This window comes from Somniosus microcephalus, chromosome 16 (assembly GCF_052327205.1).
Source record: "Somniosus microcephalus isolate GS21.2 chromosome 16, FLI_Smic_1.0, whole genome shotgun sequence".
Lineage (NCBI taxonomy): Eukaryota > Metazoa > Chordata > Chondrichthyes > Squaliformes > Somniosidae > Somniosus > Somniosus microcephalus.
In genome coordinates, this window is record NC_141002.1 from 6,575,290 (window position 1) to 6,591,438 (window position 16,149).

At 48.2% G+C, this 16,149-nt stretch overlaps 1 protein-coding gene across 5 annotated transcripts in view; it reads right to left on the reverse strand.

The window, feature by feature from the left end:
- LOC147105956 (aldo-keto reductase family 1 member C23-like protein) overlaps positions 1-16,149 on the reverse strand; it is a 158,440-nt gene that overhangs the window by 118,699 nt on the left and 23,592 nt on the right. For 3 of the 5 annotated variants that reach the window (XM_086008572.1, XM_086008571.1, XM_086008570.1), the window contains exon 2: positions 2,604-2,771. The exons of 1 other annotated variant lie outside the window; for it this stretch is intronic. In XM_086008572.1, the coding sequence (XP_085864698.1) occupies positions 2,604-2,771 (168 nt within the window). Of the gene's footprint in view, positions 1-2,603; positions 2,772-9,959; positions 10,014-16,149 lie in introns of those variants that run through there. One more of the 5 variants, XM_086008573.1, reaches the window with a different exon arrangement.

A 16,149-nucleotide genomic window follows, 5' to 3' on the forward strand; every position in this document is an offset into this window, starting at 1 on the left:
GGGTTGTTCGGTTGATGTTATGTATATGGACTTTCAAAAGTTGGAAGATAAAGTACCACAAAATAGACTTAGTAGCAGAATTGAAACCCATGGGATTAAAGGAGGAGTGGCTGCTTGGATACCAAATTGGCTGAGGGACAGAAAGCAGAGAGCAGCGGAGAATGATTGTTTTTCCAGATTGGAAGGACGTGTGTAATGGTGCCCCCGCCCCCCGAGGGTCAGTGTTAGGACCACTGCTCTTTTTGATATATATTAAATGATCTGGACTTGAATATTCAGGGCATCATTTGAAAATTTGCAGATGATATAAAACTCTGAAATGTAATAAACAGTGAGGAGGATAGCAACAGTCTTCAAGAGGACATAGATAGGCTGGTGAAATGGGTAGATGAAATTTAACACAGAGAAGTGTGAAGTGATTCATTTAGGTAGGAAGAATGAGGAGAGGCAATATAAACTAAATGGTGCAATTTTAAAGTGGGGGCAGGAATAGAGAGACCTGGGGGTGTACGTACACAAGTCTTTGAAGATGGCAGGACAAGTTGAGAAGGCTGTTAAAAAGAAACGTGGGAGCCTTGGCTGTATAAATAGAGGCAGAGAGAACAAAAGCAAGGGAGTTATGCTAAACCTTTATAAAACACTGGTTAGGCCCCAGCAGGAGTACGGTGTCCAATTCTGGGCAACACACTAAGAAGGATGTCAAGGCCTTGGAGAGGGTGCAGAGATTTACTAGAATGGTACCAGGGATGAAAGACTCTAGTTATGTGGAGAGACTGGAGAAACTGGGGTTGTTCCACGTAGAGCAGAGATGGTTAAGCGGAAATTTAATAGAGGCGTTCAAAATCATGAAGGATTTTGGTAGAGTAGATAAGGAGAAACTGTTTCCAGTGGCAGAAGGGTCGATAACCAGAGGGCACAGATTGAAAGTAATTGGCAAAAGAACCAGAGGCGATGAGGAAAGAAAATTACACACGAGTTATAATGATCTGAAACACACTATCTGAAAGGGTAGTGGAAGCAGATTCAAAAATAACTTTCAAAAGTGAATTGGTTAAATACTTGAAGTGGAAACATTTGCAAGGCCATGGGGAAAGAGCAGGGGAGTGGGACTAATTGTCAGCTCTTTCAAAGAGGCACAATGGGCCGAATGACATCCTTCTGTGCGGTTTCATTCTATAATTTATGATTCCAACAATGACGACACTTCAAAAACGACTTCATTGGCTTTAAAGCGCTTTGGGGTGTCCCGAGGTTGTGAAAAGTGCTACTGTATATAAATGCAAGCTCTTTTCTTTCTTTCCTTGAAGGTCTCTGTCATTTGTAACTGTACCCTAGCAAGAGTTAGCATCTTCAGGGACCAGGGAGGAAAAGGGACAGAAAGAAAGAATTTTTCACACAAAGGTTAATAGAAACCTGGAATTCTCTCCCCCAAAAGGTTGGCTATGGAGACAATTGGAGCTTTCAAGACTGAGATTGATAGGTTTTAGTCAGGTAAGTGTTTCAAGGGATATGCAGTTATGGCGGGTAAATGGAGTTGAGATGCCGATCAGCCATGATTTGATTGAATGGCAGAGCAGGTTCAAGGGGCTGAATGGCCTCCTGCTGTTCGTATGTTCCTAAAACCTCCCATAATACATGTAATGAAACATCTACTGATTTTATTACTCACATTTCCCAAATGTTCAAAGGATTTTAAATGCTCCTTTAAATTCTAGCCAGGTCTGCAATTTAGCTCAGCACATTCTTGCCACTGTAGATATTACAATATTCAAAAGATGACATTCCGAACACAGCCTCGACTTCCACCAACTTTCTCCCCCTCTCCTGTACTCCACAGGCCCTACCAGCCTCTCTTGCTCCCCTGCTCTGGCTTTTGCCACTTTCCTAACCAATGGGCCCTGGCACTCTTTTCCAGGTCCCTCCCACTCCTCTTTTCCCTCCTTCGGCCCCTCCCTGCATCTTCTCTTCCCTCCCACCTAACCTTCTCTTCTCCCAAACCCTTGCGTCCTCTTCCACTCCTACCCTCCCTGACAAGGGAGGCCCAGCTCCTCCCATCCCACTTCCCTCTCCCCAGCCCCTCCCATGTCATTTTCTCTCCGCCAGCCCTCCTATCGCTTCTTTCTCCCATCCCCAGTTCCTCTTGGCCTCTTTGCTCACCCTCGCCTCCTCCCATTCTTTGCTCACCACAACTCCCCTTGTTTTCTCTTCCCCTCCCTCAGTTCCAACTACCCCTCTTTCCACTCCTCTTCTCTGTCCCAGATCCCTCCCTCTCTTATCAGTTATTCCTACCTCTGATTCATCCCCTGCTGACTCCCCTCACCACTGCTCTCCCCAGCACCTCTTTGTTTTCTTCTGATTCCTCCCTCTCCTCTTTTCTCTGTCCCTGTGTCTCTCCCTGCTCCTTTTCTCTCAATAATAGAACTTAACAATGATATTTGAGGAATAGAATAGAAGATATTCCAGTTTCTATAAACCTTTCAGCCCAATAAAATTGTCTTGAAAGTCAACAGAAATTGTTCTCTACTCAGGGAAAATCTTATTTCAGGTTCACCCAAGTACACTGCACCTGCCTGTGATTGTGTACATAAAGAAATACTTCATACCTTGCTAGTGTAAAAGATGTCTTCCCGTTTCACTGTTCCATCAGCAATCTTTGCCCGAATGGCCTCGCCAACTTCATCTTCATTGCCATACATTAAGGCTCCATCTAGATGGCGGTACCCAATTTCAATGCCAGCCTTCACAGCTTCTACCGTGTCACCTTTAATAGGCTGTCAAAACAAGCCGTGTATCAGTGTTATGCTCAAAATGTGCAGCTACACCCATCCACCCACTCTCATCTCAGACGCTGTCCCAAGAAAACATTCCCTCCCTGGAAGATTCTGACCTCATTTCTGTAGAGCGTTTGAAAACTGCAAATGGCAGTAGGGCAATTTCCATTGTCTTGTGACTGGCCCAATTGTGGGATGGTGATGATCCCTGTCGCATTGTTATAGGCCCCCTTCCCACCTCCAGCACAGACTGTAAACAGGGAGAAGATGTTGCCTCAGCCAGGTTGTCCTACTCGCAGATAGAGGGCTGTCTGGAGATAGAAAGAGGCTGGGGCAAAACAGAAACGGGTCTCAGCATAATACCATTTAGGAGTGCAAGCACGTTTAGGCTGGATTTAGAAAGGCTAATCTATTTCTAGCCATCTCCTTAACTCACCATAACCAATCATACTTCAGGTGCAGAGTATATGGCTAACTTCAGCATCCCTCCCACTATAGACCAGTAACTGAACCTGCCACCTTTCTGCTCAAGATGACTCAGTGCAACACCAGCTGGGACAGTCACTCATTCAATCCAGGAGCACTCTGAAACATCCTTCTGGGTAATTAGATTTGCTTCCTGTATTCTCATCCAAACAACTTGAAGACAAATTCTCTATTTTACTCCTCCCTCTCCTGAAGACCCCAGCTCTCAGCTGGGTACAGCTCCACAGTCACAAACAGCTATCCAGAACAAGTCTAATCCTACCCTCATCCAAGATGAGGAGGAGTGCGAACTGAACTTTCTCTCTCTGCTCCAGCGGCACTAGTGCCAGTCATAGTCCTCTAGTTGGTATCCTGGCTGAAATCTGCCAACTCACAGACCGAATGTTGGTCCTGGGTCTTCGTGGTCTGGTCTTCCATTGGACAGAGCCTTTAGTCATCAGGGGAACTCGGCTATCAATTTTAAACAAACATTCAATGCTGAATTAGGGCAGCAGTAGGACACTAGTGCTTCCAGATTGGAGAAGAAAATCAAGCCCAAGCTCCTGATCTTTATCTGGTGTACCTGCCTAAAAGTGTGCGTGTGAACACAGAGCTATATTGCCTGATGGTTCGTCACTCCCCAGTGCAACAGGGGCATCAGGTAGACCCACATTCTTTCATACTCTCTCTGCTGGATCCACTGGTGTGACTTACTGATGGCAAGGCCACTACGCACCTCTACTGGACTCTTGTTGATCAACTTTCCACTCCTCGGCCCCTTACATTCCATTGGCGATCCTCCAGTGGTGTGTCTACTTATACTGTGCTCCTCAAACAGCTCTTGGATTCACTCCCTCTCTACAACTGTTACTGAACCTGAGTGTCGGAGTCCACTTCACCCAACCACAGAAACTCGGACGTTATAACTTTGGACTCTCTTGAATTTTGTTTCCTCTCAGTCCTCTGTTTATGACCATGAGCTGTCTCTCCTAATCTCTACCATGTCTTTGTAACCTGAATTCACACCTTGTCCATTTGCGTGTGCACTTTGGCTGCCATTCCAGAACCGAGCCCATTATTTCTATCTACCTTCTCTTGGCCTCTCCTCTCCTGTCTCCGCCCTGTCACCTATCATTTCTTCCCCCTCAGGTTCCTTGCCCAAGCCATCACTATTCATATGCCTTTCTACTCTGCTACCAGTCCCAGGCTTGAATCCCCTTCAATAAGCTCACAGCTTCCCTCTGCCTCGCTCAGAATTCTCCAACGGGTCCATTGAGACACCTGTTGCTTATAAATTGCAACTCTGAATGCCCCATCTTTTGCTGATCTTCCCACCTGGCGTGCCTGCTGGGGACTAATCTCGCCAACCTCCTTCCCATCCTGGTCACCCCACCTACTGTTGTCCCTCAGATCAACAGTCGCCACCCCTCTCCACATTTCCCTCCAGTGTGTCCCTTCACTCCCAAACAAGGTCCTGGAGATCAATGACCTTAATGTCGACGACTGCATTGGCATTATGGCTTAGATAGAAACTTGTCTCAGGTGTCAACACTTGGCACCTTACCAAACCCACCCAGCCTGGCGATGTTTTCCACCACATGCCTGCTCAAATCGGCAGTGTTACCAAAGTCATCCCCAAATCAGACCTTGTCCTCTCTTGTACCTCCAAGCTCCCACCCTCGCCCTCTGGTATCTTCTCTTCCTTTAAGCACCTCACCTCATTTCTTCCCCTTGCCCCTTTAAAATCCTTCTTCCCTACCACCCTTCCTCAGCCCCACCAGAAGGTTTTTTCCCCGAAGACATCAATAATTTTTTACACAACAAGTGGTTAGGATTTGGAATGCACTGCTTGTAGGGTGCTGCACACAGACTCAATAGTAGCCTTCTGATGCGCTATCAATTACTCATAAAAGACTGAGAGTTAGAAGAGTAACTAAAGGCTTTTATTAACAACAGAATGGAGGTCTGCCTCGAGTGGTCGACCGGTCCAGGATACAAGGGCTGGGGAGCAGTCACCTTTATACTAGGACCTGTGGGAGGAGTCAGCCGAGGCATGTCCAGGCATGTACACAGTGGAATACAAACAGGACAAACAGGAATACAAACAGTGGTTTACCACATTCACCCCTTGTTTAAAATTGAGTCCGGCGGGGTGAAGTGTATTAAAAGTTAGTGTATTGGAGTCTCTCCGGAGGTCTTGTCTGCCGCTGTGATCGGCGTGGCGACGGCAGGGGTAGTGAAGCTTCCGGCGTCGAGTCCAGCGTAGGCTGTGGCACAGGCGTGTCGTCCTCGTAGATGTCGAGCGGGTCGCGGAGCCCAGGCCTGCCGTCTGCTGGGGCTGGATATCGGATCGTGGGGGGGGGTGGTAGTGGGTAGTGGGTTACTGTGGTCCCCGAGGGTGCAAGGTCTCTTATGGAGACTGTGTCCTCCCGCCCGTCCGGGTATGCGATGTAAGCATACTGGGGGTTGGCGTGGAGGAGGTCGACCCTCTCGACCAGGGGGTCCGTTTTATGGGTCCTCACGTGTCTTCTCAGTAGGACCGGCCCTGGGGACGTCAGCCATGGCGGTAGCGATGTCCCTGATGTGGACTTCCTTGGGAAGACAAACATTTTCTCATGAGGGGTGGCGTTAGTGGCAGTGCAGAGCAGTGACCGAATAGAGTGGAGCGCATCGGGGAGCACATCCTGCCAGCGGGAGGTTGGAAGGCCCCTAGACTTTAAGGCTAGCAGGACGGCCTTCCAAACTGTCGCATTTTCTCTTTCCACCTGTCCGTTCCCCCGGGGGTTGTAACTGGTGGTCCTGCTTGTGGCAATACCCCTAGTTAGCAGGTACTGACGGAGTTCGTCGCTCATAAACGATGAGCCCCGGTCGCTATGGATATAGCTGGGGAAGCCGAACAGGGTGAAGAGGTTGTTCAGACATTTAATGACCGTGGCACTGGTCATGTCCGGGCAGGGGAAGGCGAACGGGAAACAGGAGTACTCATCAATAATATTGAGGAAGTACACATTGCGGTCGGAGGAGGGGAAGAGGCCCTTTAAAATCAACGCTCAGGCGCTCGAAGGGGCGAGTGGCTTTTATCAGGTGGGCCCTGTCTGGTCTATAAAAGTGTGGTTTGCACTCAGCGCAGACTTGGCAGTTCCTGGTCATGGTCCTGACCTCCTCAATAGAGTAAGGCAGGTTGCGGGCCTTGATGAGGTGGAAGGACCTGGTGACCCCCGGGTGGCAGAGGTCATTGTGGAGGACCCGTAGTCTATCGATCTGCGCGCTGGCGCAGGTGCCACGCGATAGCGCATCCGGGGGTTCATTTAGCTTCCCTGGCCGGTACAAGATCTCGTAGTTGTAGGTGGAAAGTTCGATTCTCCACCTCAAGATCTTGTCATTTTTGATTTTGCCCCTCTGCTTGTTGTTAAACATAAAAGCAACTGAACGCTGGTCAGTGAGCAGGGTAAATCGTTTTCCGGCCAGGTAGTGCCTCCAATGACGCACAGCCTCCACAATCGCCTGGGCCTCCTTCTCAACAGCGGAGTGTCTGGTCTCCGGGCCTTGGAGGGTTCGTGAAAAGAAGGCCACGGGTCTCCCCGCCTGATTGAGGGTAGCGGCCAGGGCAAAGTCAGACGCGTCGCTTTCCACCTGGAAGGGGATGGATTCGTCCACTGCGTGCATGGTGGCTTTGGCAATGTCCTCCTTGATACGGTGGAAGGCTAAGCGGGCCTCTGCTGTCAAGGGAAAAGAGGTGGACTTGATCAGCGGACGGGCCTTGTCCGCATAGTAGGGGACCCACTGGGCGTAATAGGAGAAAAACCCTAGGCACCTCTTCAGGGCCTTGAGGCAGTGGGGCAGTGGAAGTTCCATAAGGGGACGCATCCGGTCGGGGTCGGGGCCGATGACTCCATGTTCCACAACACAGCCAAGGATGGCGAGGCGGTTTGTGCGGAATATGCACTTCTCCTTGTTATATGTCAGGTTTAGGAGTTGGGCGGTGCGGAGGAATTTTTCGAGGTTTGCGTCATGGTCCTGCAAGTCACGGCCGCAGATGGTCACATTGTCCAGATATGGGAAAGTGGCCTGCAACGCATTTTGATCTACCATCCGGTCCATCTCCCTTTGGAAGATGGAGACCCCGTTGGTGACGCCAAAGGGAACCCTAAGGAAGGGATAGAGGCGGCCGTTTGCCTCAAAGGCAGTGTACTGGCGGTCCTCAGGGCGGATGGGGAGCTGGTGGTACGCTCATTTCAGGTCAATGGTCGAGAAGACGCGGTACTGCGTGATCTGGTTGACCATATCAGCTATACGGGGGAGTGGGTAGGCGTCCAGCAGGGTGTAGCGATTTATTGTCTGGCTGTAGTCGATGACCAGGCGCTGCTTCTCGCCGGTCTTAACGACCACAACCTGGGCTCGCCAGGGGCTGGTGCTGCCCTCAATAATCCCTTCTTTCAGGAGCCGCTCCACTTCGGTTTTAATGAAAACCCTGTCCCCGGCACTGTATCGCCTGCTCTTTGTGGCGATGGGCTTACAGTCGGGGGTGAGGTTAGCAAACAGTGGTGGGGGGGTGACTCTGAGTGTGGAGAGGTTGCACCTGGTGCGCGGCGGGCAATTTGGAAGCTGCTGGCTGCGGACTGTGAGTGGGGGTAGGGGTCCACCGTACGCCATCGTAACACTTTTAAGGTGGCACTGAAAATCTAACCCCAGCAGGACGGCAGCGCAGAGGTCAGGCAGGACCAGAAGTTTAAAATGATCGTACACGGTCCCGTCTACTACGAGTGTCACCACGCAGTAGCCGCCGATGTCCGCCGACTGGGACTCGGAGGCCATAGAAATCCGCTGTTGCGCAGGCAGGACTGGGAGAGAGCAACGCCGCACCGTGTCGGGGTGGATGAAGCTCTCCGTGCTCCCAGAGTCAAAAAGGCAGATTGTATCGTGACCATTTACCTTAATGTCCATTGTGGAACTGGCCAGTTGGTGCGGTCTCGCTTGGTCCAGTGTAACGGATGCCAGCGTAGGGGTCGGTGTGTCGCTGCGGGTATCAGATGAGGCGGTGTCGGGGGCCTGCTGCGTCCCGGCTGTCGTCCAAGATGGCGGCGTCCATGATCCCCATGTGGCTGGAGGCGTCCAAAATGGCTGCTGTACCGGTGATTCGCACACGGCTGGGGAGGTCCAAAATGGCGGCCCGCATGGCCCACACGCGGCGCTGCTGGGGTTCGGGGTGGCTTTGGCCCTGCAGACGCTAGCGTAGTGTCCCTTCTTCCCGCAGCCCGAGCAGATCGCGTTTTTCGCCGGGCAGCGCGCTCTGGGGTGTTTTGCCTGGCCACAGAAGTAGCATTTCTGGCCTTGGGGCACTGCTGTCTGGCCTTGGGACACTGCTGCGGTAGTTGGGCCGTTGTTGGGGTGTGGCTGGGGTGGCACGGCGCTATGAGGCGGTCCTACCGTGTCCCAGGCTGTCATTCCCCGCGGCGTCCACGGTGCAGCGGAGTAGGCATCCATGCCCTGGTAGGCTGCATCCAACGATAGTGCGAGTTCAGAGGCCTTGTTGAGGTCGAGGTTACTCTGCTCCAACAGTCGCTGTCGGGTGTAATTGGATCTGTGGCCCGCTACAAAAGCGTCCCGGATAAGTTCCTCTGTGTACACGGCGGCCTTTACATCCTTACAACCACAGGCCCGGCCAAGCACAGACAGTGCCTGAAGGTATTCCACGGTCGATTCCCCAGGTTGTTGTTTACGACTCTCCAGGAGGTGCCTGGCGTACACTTCGTTCACTGGGCGCGTGTACTGGTCCTTGAGGAGCTTGATAGCATCCGCGTACGAGGTCGCGTCTTGGATGACCGAGTACACTCGGTGGTTCACTTTGGAGGTCAGGACATCCAGTTTGTCCTCGTCCGATTTGATTGCTTCGGAGGCGGTCAGGAATTTTTCGAAACACTTAAGCCAGTGAGTAAACTTGGTGGATGAGTCCGCCTCCCGATGATCTAAGTCCAGGCATGCTGGTGTGAGGATCTTCTCCATTATAAAAATGTTGTTAATAAAATTGATGCGCTATCAATTACTCATAAAAGACTGAGAGTTAGAAGAGTAACTAAAGGCTTTTATTAACAACAGAATGGAGGTCTGCCTCGAGTGGTCGACCGGTCCAGGATACAAGGGCTGGGGAGCAGTCACCTTTATACTAGGACCTGTGGGAGGAGTCAGCCGAGGCATGTCCAGGCATGTACACAGTGGAATACAAACAGGACAAACAGGAATACAAACAGTGGTTTACCACACCTTCAAAGGGAATTTGATAAATACTTGAAAGGAGAAAAAAATTGCGGAGATATGGGGAAAGAGCAGGGGTGTGGGACTAACTGGATTGCTCTTCGATGGGCCAAAAGGCCTCCTTCTGTGCTGTACTATTCTATGATCACCAGATCAGGTTGGACCACATCAAGCACTATCGGGCCTCATTCTCCTCTGGGAAACTGCTGACAACTCCAGGATCATCCTGGAATGCAAAGTTAACCCCTGGTTTTGTTTCTCCACTACCAACTGTCCCCTTCCCTTAAACCCCTCTCCTTGCTTCCTCCACCAAATGGGAGGAGCTCCAGGAGTTATTGGTCACTGATCGAGACCATCCGTTCAGCTGCCTCTGCTCCAGCCTCCCCTTCCCCACTAAGCCAGCCCTAGCCCTGGACCTGTATCTTTCTCTAGTTTCACTCCCATCTCTCCTCATGCCATTTCTGAACTCACCATGTCCACTAGGACCACCTCCTGCTCCCTTAGCCCCATTTCTCCAGGGTTTCCGCCAATGTTCCCGCTAAGCTACGCAGCAAGTTTGGAGGTGCCGCGCAGTAAATAAAACAGGCCACGCAGGCGCTTGCAACATCGTCAGGCTAGCAGGAGCGGGCTTCTACGCGAGAGAGAATACAATGGAATAAAACACATCGAGCGACACTGTGGAATAACAAATGGGTTCAACTGTTGCCTTTGTATTGGAATGGATGAAACACCGAGGTATCAGCAACTTAAATTGGGATTCCCATCACTATATTAATCTGAAAGAGAAAAGAGAAATTAAGGTAAAGAAGGGAAGGAAGAAAAAGAACGATGAAACTCCTCCCTTGTTCTGTTTTTTTTACACCCGCTGGGTTAAAAAAGGTAAATAACTGGGAGAATTTAACCAAAAATGGAGAGAAGATGCTGCCGAAACTCAGGATCGAACGAGGCCCCATCAAACTGCCTGTTTAACCGTTTCCTCACTGGGGGATTTCAATCAATGGGCAATATTATTCTCTGATTTTCATTTTTCGTTAAATGAACCCAGATCTGCCACTCGGAGTTGTGTATGTCTTTTTAAACATGCCAGCTTTTTTGCAATTATTAAAAGTAATACATTCCACAACGGAACTGCATCGAAATTCATTCTACTCCTCTTTAAAACTGAGCATGTTTAGTTCTTATTCCGTATATCCTTTCAAACAATGCAGTGCTCCATATTAAAATATCTTTTCCATGCCATTCTGTGTGTTTATTGCTCACTGAGCTTTGTATTTTGTTTAGTTACTAACATCAATCTGTGTAAGAATCATATCAAAGAATCATCTAATCTTACAGCACAAAAGGACACCTTGCTTGCTCTAATTTGAAAAAGAATATCTCGGGGTCAATTAGTTACTAACAGTCAAAGAAAATTAAACAAAATACAAAGCTCAGTGAGAAATAAACACACAAAATGGCATGGCAATTCACAACCTGAATATCACAGATGTCATTTCCTTCAATCTTAAGCTTTACATCAGATAAATTGTAAGCTTTCAGCAGGAAATCTGTCCAGAAAATATTAGAAAACTCGCAATGTTATTATTCAGCAGTGAGAACACGGATATTGGACATGTGACTAGGGTTGCAAAATTCTGGGAATTTTTAAAAGAGGAAACTTTCCATGGGAATTTTCGGGAATTTATGCGAATTTTGAGTTTTTTTACACACTGATGGTTTTTGTCTCTGACCCTTATATTATCTTTGTCGTCAAAATAGACATACTGTTCCATACAAATAAAAACAGGCTTTCAAAACTTTATTTAGGTTATAATTTTGAACTTTATTGAACCCCCACAAAAAAGACCCATCTAAAATAAAATAAGAGCGTCAGCTTATTTAGCCTGTAATTTGTCCTTATTTTGTCCCTTTGAGTCTTCTACTCATGAGTCTTCTGAGTCTTCTACTCCTCATTGCTCCTCCTGATTCTCTGACTCTGGCTCTGACGTGTCCATTTCCTCCTCTGTGTCAGTGTCTAGCTGTGTGGTGGACACTTCTGTATCTGGCTCAATAAGTTGTAGGTTCGCCCGGATAGCCACCAGTTTCTCCACTCTCTTGTTAGTCAGCCTGTTGCACACCTTTGTATGCGTATTCCCAAAAAGTGACCAGTTTCGTTCAGAGGCCGCTGATGAAGGTGGGATTTGGAGTATCACCGATGCAATAGGTGACAGGGCCTCAGATGCACAAAGTCCCTTCCACCAGGTATGTGCACTGATATGCTTGCATGATTCCCATATCCCATCCCCATTCCAAAGACCTTGCTTGGTAGAGAACTTTGCCAGACTTCCCAGAACTTTGCCCACATCCAGATTGAGATGGTGTGAGAGGGTAGAAATCACACTGTAAGCGCTGTTGATCTGTTCTCCAGAAAGTATTGGTCTCCCAACATGCTTTGGGTCCAGCATGTATGCTGCAGCATGAATCGGCTTGACACAAAATTCTTGACGCGTCTGTATGAATTGAACAATTGCCTTCTCCTGTGCTTTGAGCAGCAGGGATGTGGGTAGGGCAATGCTGATTTGTTCTTTTAAAATCAGTAAAAAGCCTGAGAACATCTGACAAGACAGCGTCATCTCCTTCAATCTGAGCAATTGCAGATGCTACTGGTGAGAGTAGTTTAAGGCTGCTAACCACTCTCTCCCAAAACACATCATCCAGCAGCATTTTCTTGATGGTGGTTTCCATATCCCCAGACTGGGATATTGCCATTTCTTGCAACGACTCCTTACCCTCCAGAAGGCTGTTGTACATTATGACAACACCACCCCATCTAGTGTTGTTGGGCAGCTTCAGTGTGGTGTTCTTGTTCTTTGTCATTTGCTTGGAGTTGTAGGTTGCTGCAACTACCTGTTTTCCACTGACATACTTAACAACTTGCTTGGCTCTCTTGTACAGTGCTTCCATGGTTCTCAAACCCATGATGTCCTTGAGGAGCAGGTTAAGCCCATGAGCTGCGCACCCAATAGACGTAATATGAGGGTAGGCCTCCTCCACTTGAGCCCAAGCAGCCTTCATATTCGCAGCATTGTCAGTAACTACTGCAAAGACCTTTTGTGATCCAAGATCGTTGATGACCGCTTTCAGCTCATCAGCAATGTATGTGCCTGTGTGTCTGTTGTCCTTCGTGTCTGTGCTCTTGAAGAACACTGGGAGAGGAGTGGAGACGATGTAGTTTATGATGCCCTCCCCTCGTACATTTGACCACCCATCTGAAATAACTGCAACACAGTCTGCCATCTCTATCGTTTCTTTGAGCTTTCCTTGGACTCTGTTATACTCAGCCTCCAGCAAATAAGTAGACAAAGCATGTCTGGTGGGAGGACAGTATGCAGGGTGAATAACATTGAAAAATCTCTTCCAGTACACATTGGCTGTGAGCAGGAGGGGTGAGCCTGTTGCATATACAGCTCAATCAAGGCACTCATCTGCATTCTTCTGACTATGGTTATCCATTGTATCAAAGAACCTTCCAAGTGGGCCAGGAGTTGCTGATGATAAGGAGCCTGATGCTGAATGAGAACCATCATCATCTTGAATGGAAGCAGAGGAACTCTGGGCTGACTGCTGTGAGCTTTGAGTGAAGTTGTTGCATTTGGATAAATGCTGCTGCATCTTTGTGGCATTCTTTACATGTGGCTTTCTACAGTGTTTGCACATGTACACAGTCTTTCCATCTTTAATGCCTGGGGTAAAATGCTTCCACACATCCGACAGTAAACGTGGCATTGTTCTATGCAGAGAAATAAAGGGCATTCATCTCTGTGTCGAACTGCGGTCGATCAGCACGATTGCAACAGGGTGAGTACATTTTTGCTGATGCTCCATGTGATGGAAGCATGACCTGTACACACACGACACTACATCACCAATAGTGTATTATTTTGTATATTTTAAATTGAAGGACAACAGAGTTCAACAAGTAACTGGTTTATTTGGTATAAAGTCTGATTTACTTACTGCATCATCACAACATCAGCAGAAAACAAAATGACTTCCCTCAGGACCCCTAACCTGGATCTTAAAAAAATGATAGCAGTCTTACAGATGCCTGCAGGCCAATCACAATTCGAAATGCAAATATTACAAATAGAGGGAGCTAATCGCTCATCCACTCATCCAACCAATCAGGACACATTTGTTCACAGTCACACACAAAACTTGTAATTATTAAAACAAGCCAAGTAAGAAGATAAACATATATTGATTAAGAAATTCCTTAAAATTACTAACAGAGATGGAATCTTAATTATTAAGAGAGGACCTGTGGAAAAAAATTACAAAAAAAACAATATTATGCTAGCATGTGCTTTTTTGGGCAAAATTCCCAAGCTAAACTTCCCGTGGAAAATTTCCGGAAATTTACCGGAAACTTTCCACCCCTTTGCAACCCTACATGTGACAGTGCAAATTCTAAAACGAGACGCGTGTAATATAGTTTTTCTAAGAGCTGTGACCTCCATAGAAATTTTAAGAGACATTTACTGCTATGACATAGGCACACCTAGCCCAGTCGACCCTGCAAAGTCCTAACATCTGGGGACTGGTGCCAAGGTTGAGAGCTGTCACACAGACTAGTCAAGCAACAGCCTGACACAAGTCATACTTAGAGAATCATAACCATCACTCAGCCTCCCAGACTCCATCACCATCCCTGGGTATGTCTTGTCCCACCGACAGGACAGACCCACCAGAGGTGGGGGCACAGTGGTATACAGTTGCATGGAAGTGGCCCTAGGAGTCCTCAACATTGATTCTGGACCCCATGAAGTCGCATGGCTTTAGGTCAAAGATGGGCAAGGAAACCTCCTGCTGATTACCACCTACCGCCCTCCCTCAGCTGATCAATCAGTACTCCGCATGTTGAACACCACTTGGGGGAAGCACTAAGGGTAGCAAGGGCATAGAATATATTCTGGGTAGGGGAGTTCAATGTCCATCACAAAGAGTGGCTCGGTAGTACCACCACCAAACGAGCTGGCACAGAGAAGGACACAGCTGCCACACTGGGCTTGTGGTAAATGATGAGAGAATCAACACAAGTGAATAACCTGCTTGACCTCACCCTCACCAATCTACCTGTCACAGATGCACTTGTCCATGACAGTATTGGTAGGAGTGACCATTGCACAGCACAGTCCTTCTGGATACCAACTCCCATCTTAACACTGAGGACATCCTCCAGTGTGTTGTGTGGCACTACACTAGGCTAAGTGGGATAAGAACAGATCTAGGAGCTCAAAACTGGGCATCCATGAGGCACTGTGGCCCATCAACAATCAAAATATTTCATCACAATCTGTAACCTCATGGCCTAGCCTATCCCTCACTCCTCCATCACCAGCTGACCAATCCTAGTTCAAGTGTAGAAGAGCATGCCAGGAGGAAGAGTAGCACCAGCCGTCCATGAATAGGAAGTGCCAACCTGGGGAAGCTACAACAAAAGACTACATGCATGCTAAACAGCGGAAGCAGCATGCTATAGACAGAGCTAAGCAATATCAAAACCAACAGATCAGGTCAAAGCTCTGCAACATCCAGTCGCAAATGGTGGAGAACAATTAAACTGACAGGAGGAGGAGGTTCCATAAAGGTCCCCCTCCTCAATGATGGTGGAGCGCAGCACAAGTGCAAAAGACAAGACCAAGGTGTTCGCAACCATCTTCAGCCGGGAGATCCGAGCAGATGATCCTTCTCGGCCTCCTCCTGAGGTCCACACCATCACAGATACCAGCCTTCAATCAATTTGATTCACTCCACGCATGCAGCGAGACTGGGACAACATCCAGGCTTGGCTTGATAAGTGCCAAGTAACATTTACGCCACACAAGTGCCAGGCAATGACCATCTCCACAGTACTGCCAACTCTCGCGAATTAATCGCGAGATACGCGACGTTCAATTTAAAATTTCCCCAACTCGTGAGATCTCTAGCTTTATGAATCTGTTAAAAGGATAAGGAAGGAATTATCCTAACACACCGTGTGTATCATCTAAAGATGCACTGCAGCAACTCACCAAGGCTTCTTCAACAGCACCTCCCAAACCCATGACCTCCACCACCTTAGAAGAACAAGGGCAGCAGGCGCATGGGAACACCATCACCTCCAAGTTCCCCTCCAAGTCATACACCATCCTGACTTGGACATATAATGTTGTTCCTTCATAACCGCTGGGTCAAACTCCCAGAACTCCCTACCCAACAGCATTGTAGGAGCATCTTCAACACACAATCTGCAGCAGTTCAAGGTCCACCACCTTCGCAAAGGCACTAAATGCTGGCCTTGGTCGCAACTCTCATAGCCCAAGAATGATTAAAAAAAACTCTGCCACTCCTCAGTGTAAATGGCACATCACGTAATAAGCAAAAAAAACCACAGGGGCTGAATTTCTGATGGGGTCCTCAACTGTCGGCTATAACACCCAGAGTAACAACTAAAATATCTAAAAATGGCCATTTACACCAGTTCTCCAGAGTTTGTGCCCACCATGAAGTTACATGGTCAAAGGCAGAACCCACTCAGTAATGTATCCCCACCTTTCACCTATTGGCTACAGCTCCCAGTTCATCAAATCAAAGATTTTAGCCTGGAATTTCCGTAAGCTCCTGCTGTAACCTCCAGAGA